This window comes from Garra rufa, chromosome 16 (assembly GCF_049309525.1).
Source record: "Garra rufa chromosome 16, GarRuf1.0, whole genome shotgun sequence".
In the NCBI taxonomy this organism is placed as follows: domain Eukaryota; kingdom Metazoa; phylum Chordata; class Actinopteri; order Cypriniformes; family Cyprinidae; genus Garra; species Garra rufa.
Genome location: NC_133376.1, coordinates 13,774,816 through 13,792,482, shown reverse-complemented (window position 1 = coordinate 13,792,482; position 17,667 = coordinate 13,774,816). Strand labels below are relative to the sequence as shown.

The 17,667-nt window shown below is 34.2% G+C and overlaps 2 protein-coding genes across 2 annotated transcripts; one reads left to right on the top strand and one right to left on the bottom strand.

The window, feature by feature from the left end:
- The first annotated feature begins 1,382 nt into the window (after window positions 1-1,382).
- LOC141287853 (Golgi-associated plant pathogenesis-related protein 1) lies at window positions 1,383-4,839 on the top strand. The gene is made up of 5 exons (XM_073819944.1): window positions 1,383-1,405; window positions 1,504-1,525; window positions 2,479-2,688; window positions 4,314-4,391; window positions 4,513-4,839. Exons 2-5 carry the CDS (start codon window positions 1,519-1,521, stop codon window positions 4,668-4,670), a joined length of 453 nt encoding a protein of 150 aa, XP_073676045.1. The 5' UTR covers window positions 1,383-1,405; window positions 1,504-1,518; the 3' UTR covers window positions 4,671-4,839.
- Window positions 4,840-11,639: 6,800 nt separating this feature from the next.
- On the bottom strand, window positions 11,640-16,223 carry trim35-27 (tripartite motif containing 35-27). Its single transcript, XM_073820192.1, has 5 exons — window positions 15,819-16,223; window positions 13,922-14,017; window positions 13,608-13,838; window positions 13,116-13,227; window positions 11,640-12,220 (listed from the first exon to the last, which is right to left on the bottom strand). The coding sequence occupies exons 1-5, from the start codon at window positions 16,221-16,223 to the stop codon at window positions 11,640-11,642; spliced, it is 1,425 nt and encodes a 474-aa protein (XP_073676293.1).
- Window positions 16,224-17,667: the final 1,444 nt, after the last annotated feature.

Below are 17,667 nucleotides of genomic sequence, written 5' to 3'. Positions count from 1 at the left end.
AGCCAGAGATCTGATCTCATCATCATTCAGTCTGTCTGGAATGATGAAGAAACAGAACAAACTGAGACAGATTAATCCAGAAGAACTGTGGCAACATCTCCAAGATGCTTCAAACTACAGTATTATTAAATGTTGTGTAAAAATGCTGTAAAATGAGGATGCTGTCAAAAACAATGCCATAAATAGATTTTCTTTATCAATTTACTTCTATTAACTAAATTAAATCAACATTTGGTGTGACCATCCTTTGCGTTTAAAGCAGCTTTTTTCTTAGGTGCACTTGCACATAGTTTTTCAGGTAGCTTTGCAGGTAGGTCTCTTGATGCATCTTGGAGAAGTTGCCAAGGTTCTTCTGGATTGAGTCTGTCTCAGTTTGTTGTGTTTCTTCATGTCATTCAAGACAGACTGGATGAGGATGAGATCAGATATTTGTGTGGAGCACTAGCTGTTATCAGACTCCTTGTGCAAACAAAAACCTGACTGGATTATTACAATTAATGGCAAAAATGAATGTTTGGAAATGTAAACTGATATTTCCTACTGACACACTACAGCAAAAGATAGAAATAACTGACTTTTTAGCAGGTGAAAATACTTGTTCTAATAATTTTGGTCACCACTGTGTGTATATGAATAACTGAACAAAATGAATTGATCCAAAATCTAGTAAGACAGCATTTACCTACACAAAAGCTGAACAGGTGAATCTTAAGACCATTAGGATTTTTTCTCCATATAGTTTAAATTCATAAATAATATTTTCACCTTAAAAAGCCGTGTAAGTTGCTCTAAACAAAAGCATTTATTAAATGCATAAATGTAAATCTAAATGACTGAAAATAAAGCTAATCTCTAGTTTAGAGACTGATGAAAAATGCTGTAGCAATATACATTTTAATTTATATATATATTTTTTACCACACACACGCAAATATATCTAATGTTTAACACTGCACTGCATTTCTACTTTTTATGGCATTGCATAATTTTTATTTTTTATAAAATCATTAATCTCACACACATCAAGCTTGTCACAAATATACCTACCTTGCCTAGGTCTTTCACATTTCTCTGGAAATAACAAGTACCTTACATTCTCTCTCCTTCTTACTCACTCTTTCTTTCACTCACTCACACACACAAAGAAACAATAGACGTCTACAAAAGCTCATGTAAAACTTCCACGGAATCATACTGATAGACATTACTTTCACTCTTTAACTATTGGGACCAGTTACACCCTCCAATTAAATGAAAGAGATAGAGTTGAGGAATGTCAGTCTATGAAGGTGGAGGCAGAGGAGGAGGAGGAGATATGCAGCCAATGGTATATATATATACATCATCTGTGTGCTGAGCTTTAAACTACCAGCTGAACACAACACCCTTACAGCTCAAAGAGAAGGTAATATGAAATGATGAAGAGCCACATATAGATTTTAAAATGACAATGTTTGCTATAATGTGAATATTAATAACAATGATTATTTTGGTTCTTTACAGCTTACCTTGGAAGCAATGGCAGGTGGGTCATATGTACTTATGTGAAATGTGACCACAAAACCAGTCATTTAGATTACATTTAGATTTATACATTATCTGTAAGCGGAATAAATAAGCATTCCATCGATGTAAAGTTTGTTAAGATTTGGCTGAGATTTGAAAATCTGGAATCTGAGGGTACAAAAAAAATCTAAATATTGAGAAAATCACCTATAAAGTTGTCAAAATGAAGTTCTTGGATATTACTAATCCAAAAATAGGTTTTGATATATTTACAGTATGACATTTACAAAATATCTTCTTGGAACATTATCTTAATATTCTAATTCATTTTGGCATAACTGTTGCCTATTGCAACAAATATACCCATGCTTAACTGGTTTTGTGGTCCAGGGTCACGAATAGGTGTTTCTGTATTTTAATGTTAAATGTTTTTAAAATGCTGATTTAATGCCAATTTGACTACGTTGACACTATTGGATGACAAAAGAACTTGAACTAAACTGAGCTGGACAATGACATTATTGTATTTTTTAGAGCAAGTTTATACCTGCATTGAATTTGATTCATTACTGACGAACTGTTTTAAATCAACTGAAGTGAATAAGTGCTGAGCTATTAGCTAACACTATGCCTTCTGTAGAGCTGCTTATCACTGAATTAGTCTTGTTTTATAATTAAGTGAACTATGCACTATTAGTGAAACTGAATCAACATTGAACTGAGAATAATGACACTATAGCTTCCACAGAGCTGCTTTTAGTTCAACTAAGTTCGATTCATAACTAAAGAACTTTGAAACATTGACAGTTACTAAACTAAACAGAATCAATATTGAACTTCGCTAATACAATCTGTGTGAGTTGATTCGACCTTCTTTAAATTTACTGAAAAGTTTGGGCATGTTTACAGCTTTATTTACTTTCTAGTTTTAGTCTATGAATGAAAGGCTGGTGTTTGTATGATCCTCCACAGATAATAGCTTTAAACAGGAGTTCCTGGAAGCCCATAATGAGTATAGGAGGCAGCATCAAGCCCCAGAGCTGACGTACAGTGATGAACTGTGCAGCGCTGCTCAAAAATGGGCGGATTACCTGCTGAGCATCGACACACTGGAGCACAGTGAAACAGACAACGGGGAGAATGTGTATTGTTCCTTCAGCTCTGCCAAAAAGACACCCACAGGTAAAATCTGGGGCCTCATTTATAAAGACTTGCGTAGAAACCATCCTTGATTTTATCTAAGAACTTTTCTAATTTGATCGTAAGAGCGATTCAGAGAAACGAACGTACACACGAAATCCATGCGTACGCCAGTCATTCGGTTATAAATCACAAATGATCGTGGAATTGTGTGCAGCTGAATGTTCCGCCGTCGAAACGCCCCTGCTTAATTAATTAACATATAAAATGAGCTCATTCCTAAAGCAAAAACTCTGTGACAATGGCAAGTAAAAAGGAGCGCAAGAAATCAAATTATAGTGAGGCTGAAATATCTGCAATACCAGGCATTACCACAAGGAAACGGTCGTACGCCAAGCTGGAATCTGACGTGGAGATAAGTACTTTTCCACGTCAAAGACGGTTTTTATAAATCTGTACTTTGACGTGGATTTGATCGTACGAACACTCTAAGATCAAATCAGTGCGTAAGAAAGTTTTATAAATGAGGCCCCTGGAGTCAAAAAAAAAAAAAAAAAATTTGCAATAGTTTGTAACCTTGTTCTAGATATGAAAGAAATTGGGGTATTCTAATTAAGTGTAGCATTTGGGTAAAACACGCAAACCAGCTCCATATAAAGGCTTTCCACACAACATTTCGTAACTTTATGGCGGTCTCTAAAGACATGCTGTCATCTGAGATCTTTGAGCACTACCTACACAAGACTAATTTTGAAAAATGTAAACATTTATATTATTATTAATAATAATAAAGAAGTAATGCCAACAGTGCCATCCTCAAAACTGGTTCGAACACCTTTTATACAGACCCAGATTACAAAGCTCTTGTCATACATAGAAAACCTCTCAGATTGAGCTATAATGCAGTTTTTCCTTTCTTTTTTTTCTCTGTATATGATGAAATATATTTATGTATGTGTACAATTTATTTATAACACAATTAATAAGGTACACTCTTAAAAATAAAGGTGCTTTAAAAGGTTCTTCACAGCGCTGCCATAGAAGAACCATTTTTGGTTCCAGAAAGAACCATTCAGTCTAAGCTTCTTTAAAGAGCTATCTCTTTCTTACCTTTTTTATAATCTGAAGAACCTTCTTTCGCCACAAAGAACCTTTTGTGAAACTTTTGTGAAAGATTCTTCAGATGTTAAAGGTTCTTTATGGAACTATTTAGACAAAAAAGGTTCTTCTATGGCATCATGAAAGTCGTGACGTATTGTCAAGTATGGTGACCCATACTCGAAATTGGCCTTCTGCATTTAACCCATCCAAGTGCACACACACACAGCAGTGAGAAGTGAACAAACACACACTGTGAACACACACCTGAGCAGTGGGCAGCTATTGCTCCAGCGCCCGGGGAGCAACTAGGGGTTCAGTGCCTTACTCAAGGGCACTTCAGTCATGGTATTGAAGGTGGAAAGCACCTTTGTATGTATGGTGTATGTATGTTTGTATGCATGGTGTCAGTTGTTCCTACATTTTGCGATAAATTAGTAAATCATAATTCGTTTGTACACAGATTTTGTGCATAAATTACTTGAGTGAGATCATAAAATGTGACATTTACCTGTTCAAACAATGCTAGAGTGCCTCACAATGAATTTTGATTGTTTTGTATATTTTAGGGAAGGAGGCTGTAGACAGTTGGTACAGTGAGATCAAGGATTACGACTTTAGCTCACCAGGATTTACATCTGGCACAGGTAATGATCATTAAATAATTTAATTTTAATATTTGACTTTACCAAAATGGTTCAGACTCTGACATTTCTTATTTTTGGCTTACTGCCTTTGGTTGTATATATCTATTTCATATATTTGCAGGGCATTTCACCCAGGTTGTGTGGAAATCATCCACAGAGCTCGGAGTCGGTCTGGCTACTAATGGAAACACGGTTTTTGTCGTTGGTCAGTACAAACCTGCTGGAAATATGGCCAACCCTGGTTACTTTGAGCAAAATGTTCTACCTAAAATTAAATAATGATTGTGTTCTGTCCTTATTAGATTTGTCCATTGCTAAATGTAAACATTTATGATTTAGCAGATGCTTTTAATTCAAAGTGACTTACATTACAAAACCAGTACGATCCTAAAGTACATTGTGATCAAATCCTGTTTGTGTTAATAAAGTAACGGATCACTGCATTATAAGCAAATGTGCATTTATTTATAGTAAAACTGGCATTATGACAAAACATTATGAACACTTAACAACAGCAACATCCTCTCCTGTGCACATGACAGTTGAAATAGACAGATCTCTTAATTATCAACATGATCAAAATTTTGCTATAAAAAACCCTCTGTAGTCTGACTGATAGTTTATTTTTAATTTCTTTAGCCAGTGAAAGGCCTTAAACATTTCCAACTTCAGGTTTCTACATACTCTTTTTAAAGTAAGAATTACTCAATTATCCAGATGTCTTTCTTTCTTTCTTTTTAAGAATAAGTATGGTCAGTTGTGAGTATTAATTATGATCATCAGACTTTTGAAGAAAATTTATTTGTACATCTCTCAGTCTTTATTGTACTTCATTGAATTATATCTTGAAACTACAGAGCTTTGAATCCTCAAACTAAACATGTAAATATCATCTTGCTAAGACATCAGCTGCATTATAAGTAGATGTATTTTACACGTAGTCTGTTATAATTACCTCTTAGATTTACATTACAAGCTATCAGAATTTCATCATACTTTTGCAATAAAAAATTACTTTTAAAATTTAAGAATTTTTTAAGTATTCCTCCTTAAGCTTCATTTTCTCACTGTATCATACTATATGAGCCGTAAAAATGTATCCAACCTGATAGGGTTCATAAAGGTAAAGTGGGCCACTTTTTGTAAAATGTAATTTGTAATTAACAAAACGAACAAGTGAAACAGTAACCATATGTAAAAGCTTTTCCTATGTTCTCTTAATACTATAATTGTGTCTATATTTTAAAGCTTTATATTGACAAATTGAACTTCATGCCTTGCCTTCCTTTCCATTATCTCTTTCCTTTCTTAAATCTCTGACTTGGATTTCCTGACTGCAGGCTTGTTTCTGTTTTCTAAAAAAAAAAAAAAAAAATAGATTATACATGTCAACATGTATAATCTATTATAAGCAACCTTATAATTTAGTATACAAATAAAAATGACCAACACCCACCTGTGCCATAATACATCAACCGAAACTATTTTATCAGAACTAGTTTCCCTTTAATTAAAAACCATTGTTATTCTCTGAAAGTGTAAAATTATTGCGCACAGTGCAATCAAGTTTGAACGGCTCACTTTAGCAGAAAGCCGCTCCCGACTGCTCTGGTTTCGGTTTAATTTTTGGACGTTCACAAATGGCTCACACGTTTTAGTTGTGATCGCCAGAGGGAGCCAGAGACCTACATTTCAGTGAAGTGAGCATGCACCATGAAGTAGCCAAAACTAATTTTTTGTTCTTTTTTAAAACAATTATTCATATACAAACAACATGGCAACATCAATACCTCATAATAGGCCTACAGAACAGGTGGATGAAAGAACAAAAAAACAAAAAAAAACAAAAAAAATACAACAGGAAAATGATTAGCCTAATGATAAAATGAAAACAACAATAATGACAAAATGGATTATGGTCTAGCGTTACTATAATGAAATTAAAAAAAAAAAAAGATTTATTGCATTTTTACATTTGTATAAGAAATAAACTTATGAAATACACAAAACGTTGGTTTCACTTTCAAGGTTACTTAGATTCCTAACAAAGATGTTAACTATCGTTGTTATTATTCATCACAAGTCCACAGATAATGTCCTTTACATTGAAAAAAACAAACAAACAAGCAAAAAAGAAGATAAAATCCGTTTCCCAGTTTAGGCTACAGCCTCGGTTGCTCTATAGACGTCGATTTCAAGGTTGATAACAGGATTTTGCATAATACATGAATACCGCGAACACTAAACGTGTGGAGTTCAACAAATTACTGATCATTTTCATTGATTTGCTCCTGTGATTTTATTTCATGAAAGCAATCATTCATATTTCACAGTCTCAGAACCCTAAACTAAAAATATATTGCGCATCTCAGTAAAAAGGATTTTAGATTAATTAACAGATTATACATCTGTGGCATATTTGTATTGTAATCTATTATACTTAAAAGTTTTATTTTAAAGTTAAAGGAATTAGTTTATACACCTACAATCTAATGCATGTAGTCAAATAATTTAAATATTTTAAAGGGATCATCGGATGCAAAATTGAACATTAATGTGTTTTGGCAGTTTGTGTACACAACCACCCTGCAATAATAAAAATCCACCCAGTGATATTTTCTTTAATCTTTAAAAGTAAAATCCCCTTTTTAAAATCTGGTCATTCTCAGCTTTTTTTCGGTGTGACGACCGTCAGAGGCCGCTCCCACGATAGTAGATTGACATGAGCGGCTTATCTTAGACCCGCCCTCACCGAGCTGAAACAGTCCGACTCTGATCGCCATTGTGTGGACTCAGGTGCAGGGGAAAACAAGAATGTCTCAGATTGAGCGATTGAGGTGTTCTGTTGTTGGATGCAATATTGAACATAGCAGTCGTCATTTACTCCCGACATCTGAGCCGCTGAAGACGCAGAGGATTAACCTTACTTTCGGTAAGTGCTACATATGCGTCTATGTTCGTGCAAATCATTTGTGATGCTGCTTCACCCACAGAGAGGGGCGGGGCAAACAGAGCTCATTAGCATTTAAAGGAACATGCAACAGAATAGCTCGCTCTAAAAAGGGCTGATTAAAAGGGCTGAAGTAAAAAGAGCACTACCATTGTGAAATTTTAGCCAAGGTATGTTATAGACTTCTCATCAAGACCCTAAAGAATCGTTTCAACTTGTGGAAAAAGGGCATCTGCTGACCCCTTTAAAATAAACTAGTAGTTATCTTAGGATTGATGAAAATGGATTTATAAATTATTGTTTTTCTATAGAGTTATTTGTAATTCCAGCAATACCTGTTCTGTAGGCCCCATTTTGCATAATGCTGAAACAAAGCTATTTTTTTTATGTCTCACATGACAGTACTCAGTCATTTATAGCTTGTTTTGAATATAGCTGTTACTGGCAGCGGCAGTTCAGAGGAATGCCTTTCTGGCATTTACAAAAACATTTTTGTCCGTCATAGGAGGAAATCAATTATAGGACATCACATGTGCTGAGATACTATGTCAGGAGTCATGCTCTAATTACTGTCATTGTTGCCACTGTTAATGTAGAAGCTGAATACCAGACAGTGTGGTTTCTGGAGAAAACTAGTGAATACTCAGTGACCTTGATTACTATGTGGATTTGAATATAGCTGAAACCGAGGACAGCTTTATACAATTTGATTATTGCTTAAGAACAGTTAAGCACAGTCAAATTTTTACAAAACTCCAGGGCATTTTAGGATAAAAATAGGAATCTAGTTCATGCAAATCTTGGACTGAAAAGTGATGACTGGCTCATCTACTAGAGCAGCTGATGGAGCAATGGTAACACATTTGTGCATTTTACTTCATAACTCACAGACTATATCTATCTGCCATCTTTTGGTGTATGAATAATTTGTATGTGCCAATATTACTATTATATTACTATTCACCTTATATAAATATACTTTATAATTTCTAAATCATATAAATGATCAACACACATATACACTCTTAAAAATAAAGGTTCCGAAAGGGTGTTTTTGCAGTGATGCCATAGAAGAACCATTTTTGGTTCCCCAAAAAACCTTTTAGTGAACAGTTCCTAAAAGAACCATTTTAAATATCTAAAGAACCTTTTTCAACTATAAAGAACCTTTTCTGCATTTGAAAGGTTCCATGGCTGTTCAAGGTTCTTCATGGAACCATCAATGCCAATAAAGAATCAATAAAGAATCTGTTGTCTGATTTAAATTATATTATATATATAATTATATATTTTTTTTATATACTTTTAGTGTCATTCTAAAAATGTCCATTTCCAGGTCAATAAAACACAAACGACAAAGCTTTGATAATAAAGTAAGCACTTAAATCTCATAAGACATATTATTGGAGATAAGTGTGGCGACTGATATTTATATCATTTTATGCCAGTAGTCTGTTATACTATAATAAGATCTTGTTGATTTACATTACAAGCTATGAAAAAACCATCTTAGTGTTGTATATAAATATCAGCATCTGAACCAAATTGCTTTGTTTAACAATAAATGTATTATTTATTGTTCATTTATGTTAATACATTTTTGGACTAACTAACTAACTAATGGAACTATACTGTATAGTGTAACCAGGATTTATTTTTAAATATTTAAAAAAATCATTAAAATCTTATTACTATTTCATATATATGGCAGGATTAAATATTAACATACTTAAATATTTAAGCAATAAGGTACGAGAGGCTGTGCTGTATCTTGAATAAATCACGTCTGAAGGGCGTTGTTAGGCACAAAGCGAAGCGGAGTGCCTGCAACCCCTTCAGCCGTAATTTATTGATACAGCATGGCCTCAAGTACCTTATTGCTTTTATAAAACGGTTACCACACAATAAAAATATTAAAATCAAAAATATATATTGATTTATATATATTAAGTTGTACGTTTTCATAAAGTAAAATCATTAACTGCCTTCCGCTGTAAAAAGTAGTCCCTAACTGCTGCAGCTGTGTTTACGTTGCTAAGGGTGGTTGCTAAGGGGGTTCAATGATACACAAAACTGTTGAGTGAAGCGGTCATAGCAGTGCCGTATCCAGAGCCATCTTTTTATATGGCTCTGGCCGTATCATGAATACGACACAGCTGCTGACCAATCAGAACTGAGGAATGAAGTTTTTCGTGAACATGGAAGTAAGTCCGACTCTTAACTGAAAGAATGCTTTACATTCCCGGTCTGCATTGTTTTTAGTCAAATTAGGGTATATTCCGAGCTAATAAACTAATGTTAAACCTATTAAAATGTTTTTAAAAAGCACATGGCTCCATAGCGCCATCACTTGGCAATGTCGCAATGACCGTCATTTGTCAGTGCCTCACTTTAATGAGTGTGTAGATGACACGAAGCAGCGGACGTTAGCTACATTAAAAACACATGGATGCTATTTGAATGGGTTCCTATGGAAACCGGAACAGAAAAGCATTCAATCTGACGTTAGAATTCGTAATGGCGGCGCTCATCGTTTACTCAGGAAAAAGGTCTATAAACTGAAATATAAAGTATTAAATATATCAATCAGCTATTCAGTCACAAAACTAAAAAACAATGTGGACATCTTAACATCTTTGACCCATAAATATGTAAATATAACGTTTCTAATTATTAGAAACTTTATATTTACATATTTATGGGTCAAAGATGTTAAGATGTCCACATCAAAAGAAATTTACAAAAGTGATTTTATGTCCATAGGAAGCTCAATGAATAGAAGTGTCTATTTTTAAGGTTTCAAATACATTTTTGGAGAATAAAATGTCAGAATTTGGTTGAAATAATGTTACATTGTCATTCAGTGTTTTAAATGAGTAAAAAATTCTTACAAATGGGCAAAACCTAGGATAGTGGCAAATTTAAAAAATGTAGAATTACAACTAGTATTTGGGTGAAAGTAATTTGTCTTTTAATATGTCATAAATTGATTTTTGCTTAAACTATTTTTCATCTTTGACCCGTATGTAATAAAATGTTTTAAAGATCCATTTTTTTCAGTTTAGTCATACATTTCTCACACTTTTTTTTTTCTCAGTTTGGTCATACATTTCTTACAGTTTGATACAGTTTTCCTCACAGCCAAGAAATCTTGTATTAGCTGACAAGCATATCAATCATTCTCTCTTTAACCAGCAGCCTGGTGACAAAAAAAGATTTGGACAATATATAAATAGATCAATTCATTTTTCAAAGCTTTATAACATCATAACTGCAGAAGAACGTACTGGACATGAAGAAAAAAATGAACAAAACGGTTAAATGTTTTATTTGTATTTTTTAAATATTGTATTATTATATAAAATCTTGTAGTACAACATTTAAGTAATATTTATAAATAATATAGAAGAAAACAGAAGAAAAAAATGAGTGTGCTCTTTAACACAGAGCTATGTATGCAATGTGTTGTGTGTTTTTGCTGGGAAGGGTCTTCGAAATTACAGTCATAGATCATGTGTTGCAATTCACAGTAGGATTGTTTGTCACGCTACTCAAAAATACTTTCAAAGTTAAACATGCATATTTCAAGTAGTAATATTTAAAAGTCCAAAAATAACAAGACAACATCAAACAACTAAGTAAAAATGTAACAATTCCGTAATTAAACGAGTAGTTCACTTTCAGAACAAAAAATTACAGATAATGTACTCACCCCCTTGTCATCCAAGATGCTCAAGTCATCTAAGATGCTTCAGTCGTAAGTAAATTATGTTTTTTGAGGATTTTTGTGTTTGTTTTGTCTTTAGAAAATAAACAATCATTTAACTAGATAAGACCCTGCTTAATTGTCTGGGATTGTTTAGAGTCATTTGAAGCTGCATTTAAACTGCAAATTTTGGAAGTTCAAACTCATAGAAGTCCACTATATGGAGAGAAATCCTAAAATGCCCCCCCCCCCCCCAAAAAAGAAAGACATGAATATCTTGGATGACAAGGGGGTGAGTACATCATCTGTAAACAATAATAATAATAATAATAATAATAATAATAATAATAATAATTATTATCACAGCAGATTTCACAGTAATTTCTTTTGAATCTATCTATCGTTAAGAGCTGCCTATCAGAACAACTTTCACAGTTATGTCTTTTCACAGTCATGTCTTCAAAAAAAGATTCAGAGTTATTTTACCAAACCTTTAGGTTGTGGTAAGAATTGGCATTCATTTTCTCCACAGGGATTTCAAATATTATTTTCTCTGTGTAAAAAAATTAACAGGATTTTTACTTCTAAAGCTCTACTTGCTCTCTATTTTGCTGGTTAATGCAAATAACCTCTGCACCTCCAGTCCTGCTGGAGCCATTTCCACCGGCAAGATCCGCAGAGCTTGAGACGGACACACGTTACAAAAATACGGAAACACTTTCTCGCTAAAGTTGTGCTTGAAGGTGTGAAGATGTGTGTCGGTGAGAGGATTGAAGAACGATAAACGTCCCTCAGTCCAGTTCAGCTGGATTCTAATGCGCTGGACCTTTTGTTTCACAGCAAGCGGTGTGAGAAACTCCCCTGAACGGCCTTGTCCGTATGTGCCATTGTGAAAGCCAAGACGCCACAGACCAGAACTGGGCAGATTGTCTCGAGTCTGAATGGCAGATTCTGAAATCACTCCTAAGGCCCAGGTGGTGTTGTCACCGACCTCAACGTCCCAGTAGTGAGTCCCAGAACTGAAGCCTTCAGAGCCCAGGACGCTCGTATAGCCTTCACGTTTGTCTGTGTAACCAAAGGTCTGTCGACTCCACTGACCAAATCTCACACCGCTTAGATTGTCAGAGAGATGCAGGCATGGGTGAGCGGTGTTGGGGTCGAGGACGACGGGAACTACAGATGAAAGATGATGTAATGGCATTTGTTTTTAACATAAATTAAATACGTTTACAATATAAAAGGAACCTTGTATGGCTCAATATAATGTAAATGATGTCTCTTACTGAAATATGTAGTAGAAAACCAATGAAAAGATTCACATTATTTTTAAAAAATCCACATCGTTTTATATATATTTTGGATTATAGGGGCCATTATTTTGAAGAGCTTCTGGCGCTACGTGTTGCTATTTTTACCGCAACACAGCTCAGAAAATATAATACTTATATGATGACCACAGCTGCTGAAAGAGCTTACAGGTGGCGATGGATATAAGTGTAGGCATAAAATTCCGCACCATCGATTTTTCCCCACAAGGAGTATAAACTCCACAGATATTGAATGAAATTCGCACTGAGAAACTTTTTCAGTGGTTGCGGCGTCATGACAAGTGTCGGCATGTTTTACGTCCTGTCAGGATGGCATCTAGCGTTTCTTGTCTCTGCCATTTATAAGCTATTTCAGTAGCTGTGGTCGACTTAAAGCCTTCAAGGTATCAAGACTAAAGTGGAGAGAACAAAGACGCAGGTCTTTTGTAAGTGTTATTCATCCACAAGCACCTTTCCATTCTTTTCTACACTTCTTATAACTAGGAAAGCAGTGAAGACTTGCATTACTTTTTATACCCTTCGACTGAAATTTATAACCAAACTGTATACAATTTGGCATAGTGTAAGTATTTTATTTTCTGAGATGTGGATTTATGTGGATTTTACCTCAGAATTGTGAGACATATACCCAGAATTGTAAATCTAAAGATATTTTTCCACAATAAAGAATCTTTTGTTGAGTGGAACGATTTCATGGATGTAAAAGGTTCTTCATGAAACCATCGATACATGAGACTCACTGTATTGAGCAGCAGCCTTCATTTTCTCCCACACTCTGAACTTCAGATTTCCCAGGTGCTTTGCCACATCAATCAACACTTCTGGGAGCTTCTCTGGACAGGGACTGGTGCACTGAGTGCTGGAAGAACATCCTCAGTCAGTACTCAGATTTTGGGTCACAATTAGTACAGATAGAGGTCAAACAAGAAGAAGTCGAGCTTACTTTTCAGGTGGGCCTTTGTACTTCTTCAGATGGATTTACATGGAAATGAAAAAAAAAAAAAAAATTATTATATAGAATTAAAATTAAGCATTATTAAAATTAAAATTAAAATTAAGCATAATTATTTCTCGAGGATCATGTGACCGTAAAGACTGGAGTAAAGACAGCTTTGCACACAAGAATACTTTTTGTTTTAAAAAATTACAGTAGAATATATATATATATATATATATATATATATATATATATATATATATATATATATATATTGATAAATAATTGGTCTTACCAGCAGGAATGAGATGTTGTCAGTCTCTATCTCTTCCTCGGTGATCCTCATTCTTTCTACCAGAGATGAGAGTTCACTGTTAATTCTTATCATCTGCTCCTCTAACAGCTTTCTCTTCTGCTCCTCTTCCTCCCTAAGAGCAGCTATCCTGGCTGCCTCTTCATCACGCAAAAACTGACGAAGCTGCTCAAACTCCTTCTTCATATGTGCCTCTGTTTGCTCAACTTGATTCTGTAACACAGTATAAAGATACAAGTTAAGTAATTATTACTCATTTCTGAAGAATATGAAGGTTTTTCAACTGTTGAGTTTACCTTGATGTGCTTCACTCGTTGGTTACAGATGAATTTATCTAATTTTAAGAGTTTGTGCTTCTCTTGAAAAGGCTTCAGGCTTGTTTTGAACACCTCCTAAAAATAAATTTGGAAATACAATTTATTTACAGTGTTCAGGGCTTACGCAAAATTTTAACATTTTCAAAGAATTTATATTATTGATAAAATGCCTAAAGGATTAATTCACTTCCAGAAAAAAAAATCTTCTGATAATTTACTCATCTGAGATGTTCATGTCTTTCATTTTTTCAGTCGTAAAGACATTAAGGTTTTTGAGGATCAATGGTTTGAAGGTGAAAACTGCTGTTTCAATGCAGCTTTAAAGGGCTCTGCAAGATCCCAGTCAGGGGATAATGGTCTTATCTAGTGAAATGATCAATCATTGTCTAAAAAATTTTAATTTATATAATTTTTATATCATTTGCACTAGCTCTGCAGTGCGCGTCTGCGACTTCATGCATTACACAATAATGTTGGAAACGTCATATGTGCTTAGTTCTTCATCTGTGTACTTCGGTTCAAAAAGGTAGAGTAGGGACAAAAACTTCAATATCTTTTGTAAACTTCCACCTATGTCATGTCACGTGTGACCTTTTTCATATATAAATGTTTTTTGTTTTTTGTTTTTTTGGACCTTCAACCCACTGATCTCCATTGAAATCCATTATATGGAGAAAAATCCTGGGATGTTTTCCTTAAAAACCTTAATTTCTTTTTGACTAAAGAAAGAAAGACATGAACATCTTGGATGACTTCTTGGATTATCAGACTAATCCTTCAATGACTAAAATTTAGTACAAATGTTTTTGAATTGATATGAAGTTTTGAACTGCTTGTTAATATCTACAGCTGAGGTCAAAAGTTTACATACACCTTGCAGGATCTGTAAAATGTTAATTATTTTACCAAAATAAGTTTTTTTTTTAAATTAAATACTGACCTGAATAAGATATTTCACATAAAAGATGTTTACATATGGTTCACAAGAGAAAATAATAGTTGAATTTATAAAAATCACCCTGTTCAAAAGTTTACATACACTTGATTCTTAATACTGTTAATACTGTAATACTGTTTTTTTTTTTTTTTTTTAGTGATAGTTGTTCAGAAAAAATCCTTTGGTTTTTTAGCATTTTTGTTTATTTGGACCCTTTCCAACAATGACTGTATGATTCTGAGATCCATCTTTTCACACTGAGGACAACTGAGGGACTCATATGCAGCTATTACAGAAGGTTCAAACGCTCATTGACGCTTTAGAAGGGAAAACAATGCTCTTAAATGCATTAAGAGCCGAGGGTGTAAACTTTTGAACAGAATAAAAATGTGTACATTTTTCTAGATTTTTCTCTTTTTAGTACTGCCCTCCAGAAGCCACAGGTGATACTTACATGTTTCCCAGAATCCTCAAATTCAAAAAGTTTTCACTTCCGTAATGCTCGTAATGCATCATGTTTCCTTCTGAAGCACCAGTGAGTATTTAAACCTTCTGTAATAGTTGCATATGAGTCCCTCAGTTGTCTTCAGTGTGAAAAAATGGATCTCAAAATCATTGTTGGAAAGGGTTGAAATACACAAAAATAACCAAATATCAAATAACCAAAGAATTTGTGGGACCTGAAGGATTTTTCTGAAGAACAGCAGCCAGTTTAACAAAAAAGAGACAAAAAATGTGGATAATTCAGTTAACAACAGTATTAAAAATCAAGCGTATGTTAACTTTTGAACAGGGTCATTTTTATAAATTCAACTATTATTTTCTCTTGTGGACAATATGTGAACATCTTTTGTGTGAAATATCTTGTTCAGGTCAGTACTAAATAAAAAATAACATGCATTTTGTATGATCCCTCTTATTTACTGATGTAAAAGGTACCTTAAGAGCCACTGCAGCTTCATCCACAGGTCTGCATGTGTGTTCGACATGCATATCATCATTTACACACATGCTACACACAAGATGCTTGTCCTCCATGCAGAAGAGCAGGAGTTTCTCTCCATGCATGCTGCAGAATAACTCAACCTCTGCTAATGCTGTCTTGCTTCTCTCCTGCAGGAATATCTCACACAGGTTTTTCAAAGCGCGGTTGCATGGAGGACGGTCCATGCAGAAGTCTGTCCGGCATACTGGGCATATCTGTGAGCCGTTGAGCTCCCAGTACTGATCCAGACATGCCCAGCAAAAGCTATGTGAACACAGCAGGAGAACAGGATCTCTGTAGATGTCACGGCAAACGGGGCACAGAAGGTTCTCCTCGAAGTGAGACGGCTGAGTTTCCATTTTGTAGTGTTTTAGCTGCTGAGAACTTGCTTATCTGTTCTCTGAAGTGTGGAGTAGAGATTCAAATACAGCTGAGCTGTGATGTCACTTTGAAAGAAAAAAAAAAAAAAAAAAAAAAAAAACGAGTTATGCCAGTGCATATGTTTCCAAAGAATGGCTGGATGAATCGGTGAGGCACACGTTTGCACTGTTGTTGTCCTTCCTTGGAAAGATCAACTTAAAAGATTCCAAAGAATTTGTTTTCTGTTTCTTTTTCGATTCCTTATTTGGGATTCACTGGAACAACAGTAGCTGACCTACAGACGAATCAGTCAATCTTTTCTTGGTTACTTTGTTGGTTTCATTCTGAATTGCATAGCCTATTTATAGGTTAGAAGTTGCCAAATGATGGAAAGATTTTCTTAGTTCTTGGTTAGACTCTATCCTGTAACTCACGAGTTGTCATATAGTGTAATTTGATGCCTGAGGGGAAAACTGAGCTCAGGTGACAAAAAGTGCAAAAAATGCAATATATCTCTAATAATATGAGTGTACATGACAGTAACACGAGTGAGTAAGTGTGTGTTTGTGTGGAGGGGGTGAACTGACGGTACAAGAGCTTATATGCAAATCAATCTTCACATTAGAAAATGATGCTTAGTGGTTTACAGTAAGCTGTATGTCAAATGCAGTACAAAATTTTATTGTGTGTATGTGTCTATAGCCTCAGGTTGTTGTCACATTGTAAATCACTTTGGACAAACATCTAAAAAATGATTATTTACCTGTTTCTTTCTTACTGACAATAAATCAGAACATGATATATGTAAACCACTAGTCAAACGTTTTTGAACTGTAAGATTTTTAATGTTTTTTTTTTTTAGAGAAGCCTCTTTTTCTCACCCAGCCTGCATGTATTTGATAAAGCAAAATAGTAAAATTTGGAAATATTTTTACTATTTAAAATACCTGTTTCGTGTTTCAACGTATTTTTAAAATGTAATTTATTCCTGTGATTTCAAGGCTGAATTTTTAGCATCTTTACTCCAGTCACATGATCCTTCAGAAATCATTGTTATATGCTGATTTGCTGCTCAAAAACATTTAGTATTATTATGTTGAAAACAGCTGAGTAGATTTTTTTTTTCAGGTTTCTTTGATGAATAGAAAGTTTAGAAGAACTTTAAAGCATCCTTGCTAAATTATTTCTTCTTATTTTGTCATTTAAAACATAAATAATATAATATAATATAATATAATATAATATAATATAATACATAAAAAATAGGTAAGAACCTCTTAAAATATTTTCTATAATTGCACAATTTTACACACTCCTTGAAATTCATCTGAAGCAATACTTAACTCTTTTCTCAAGATTTTTGTGAATCCAGACCCAAAATTCTTAAGAATAAAAAACATTTATAACTGCTATTTCTTCTTATTTTCTAACTTAACAAAAATA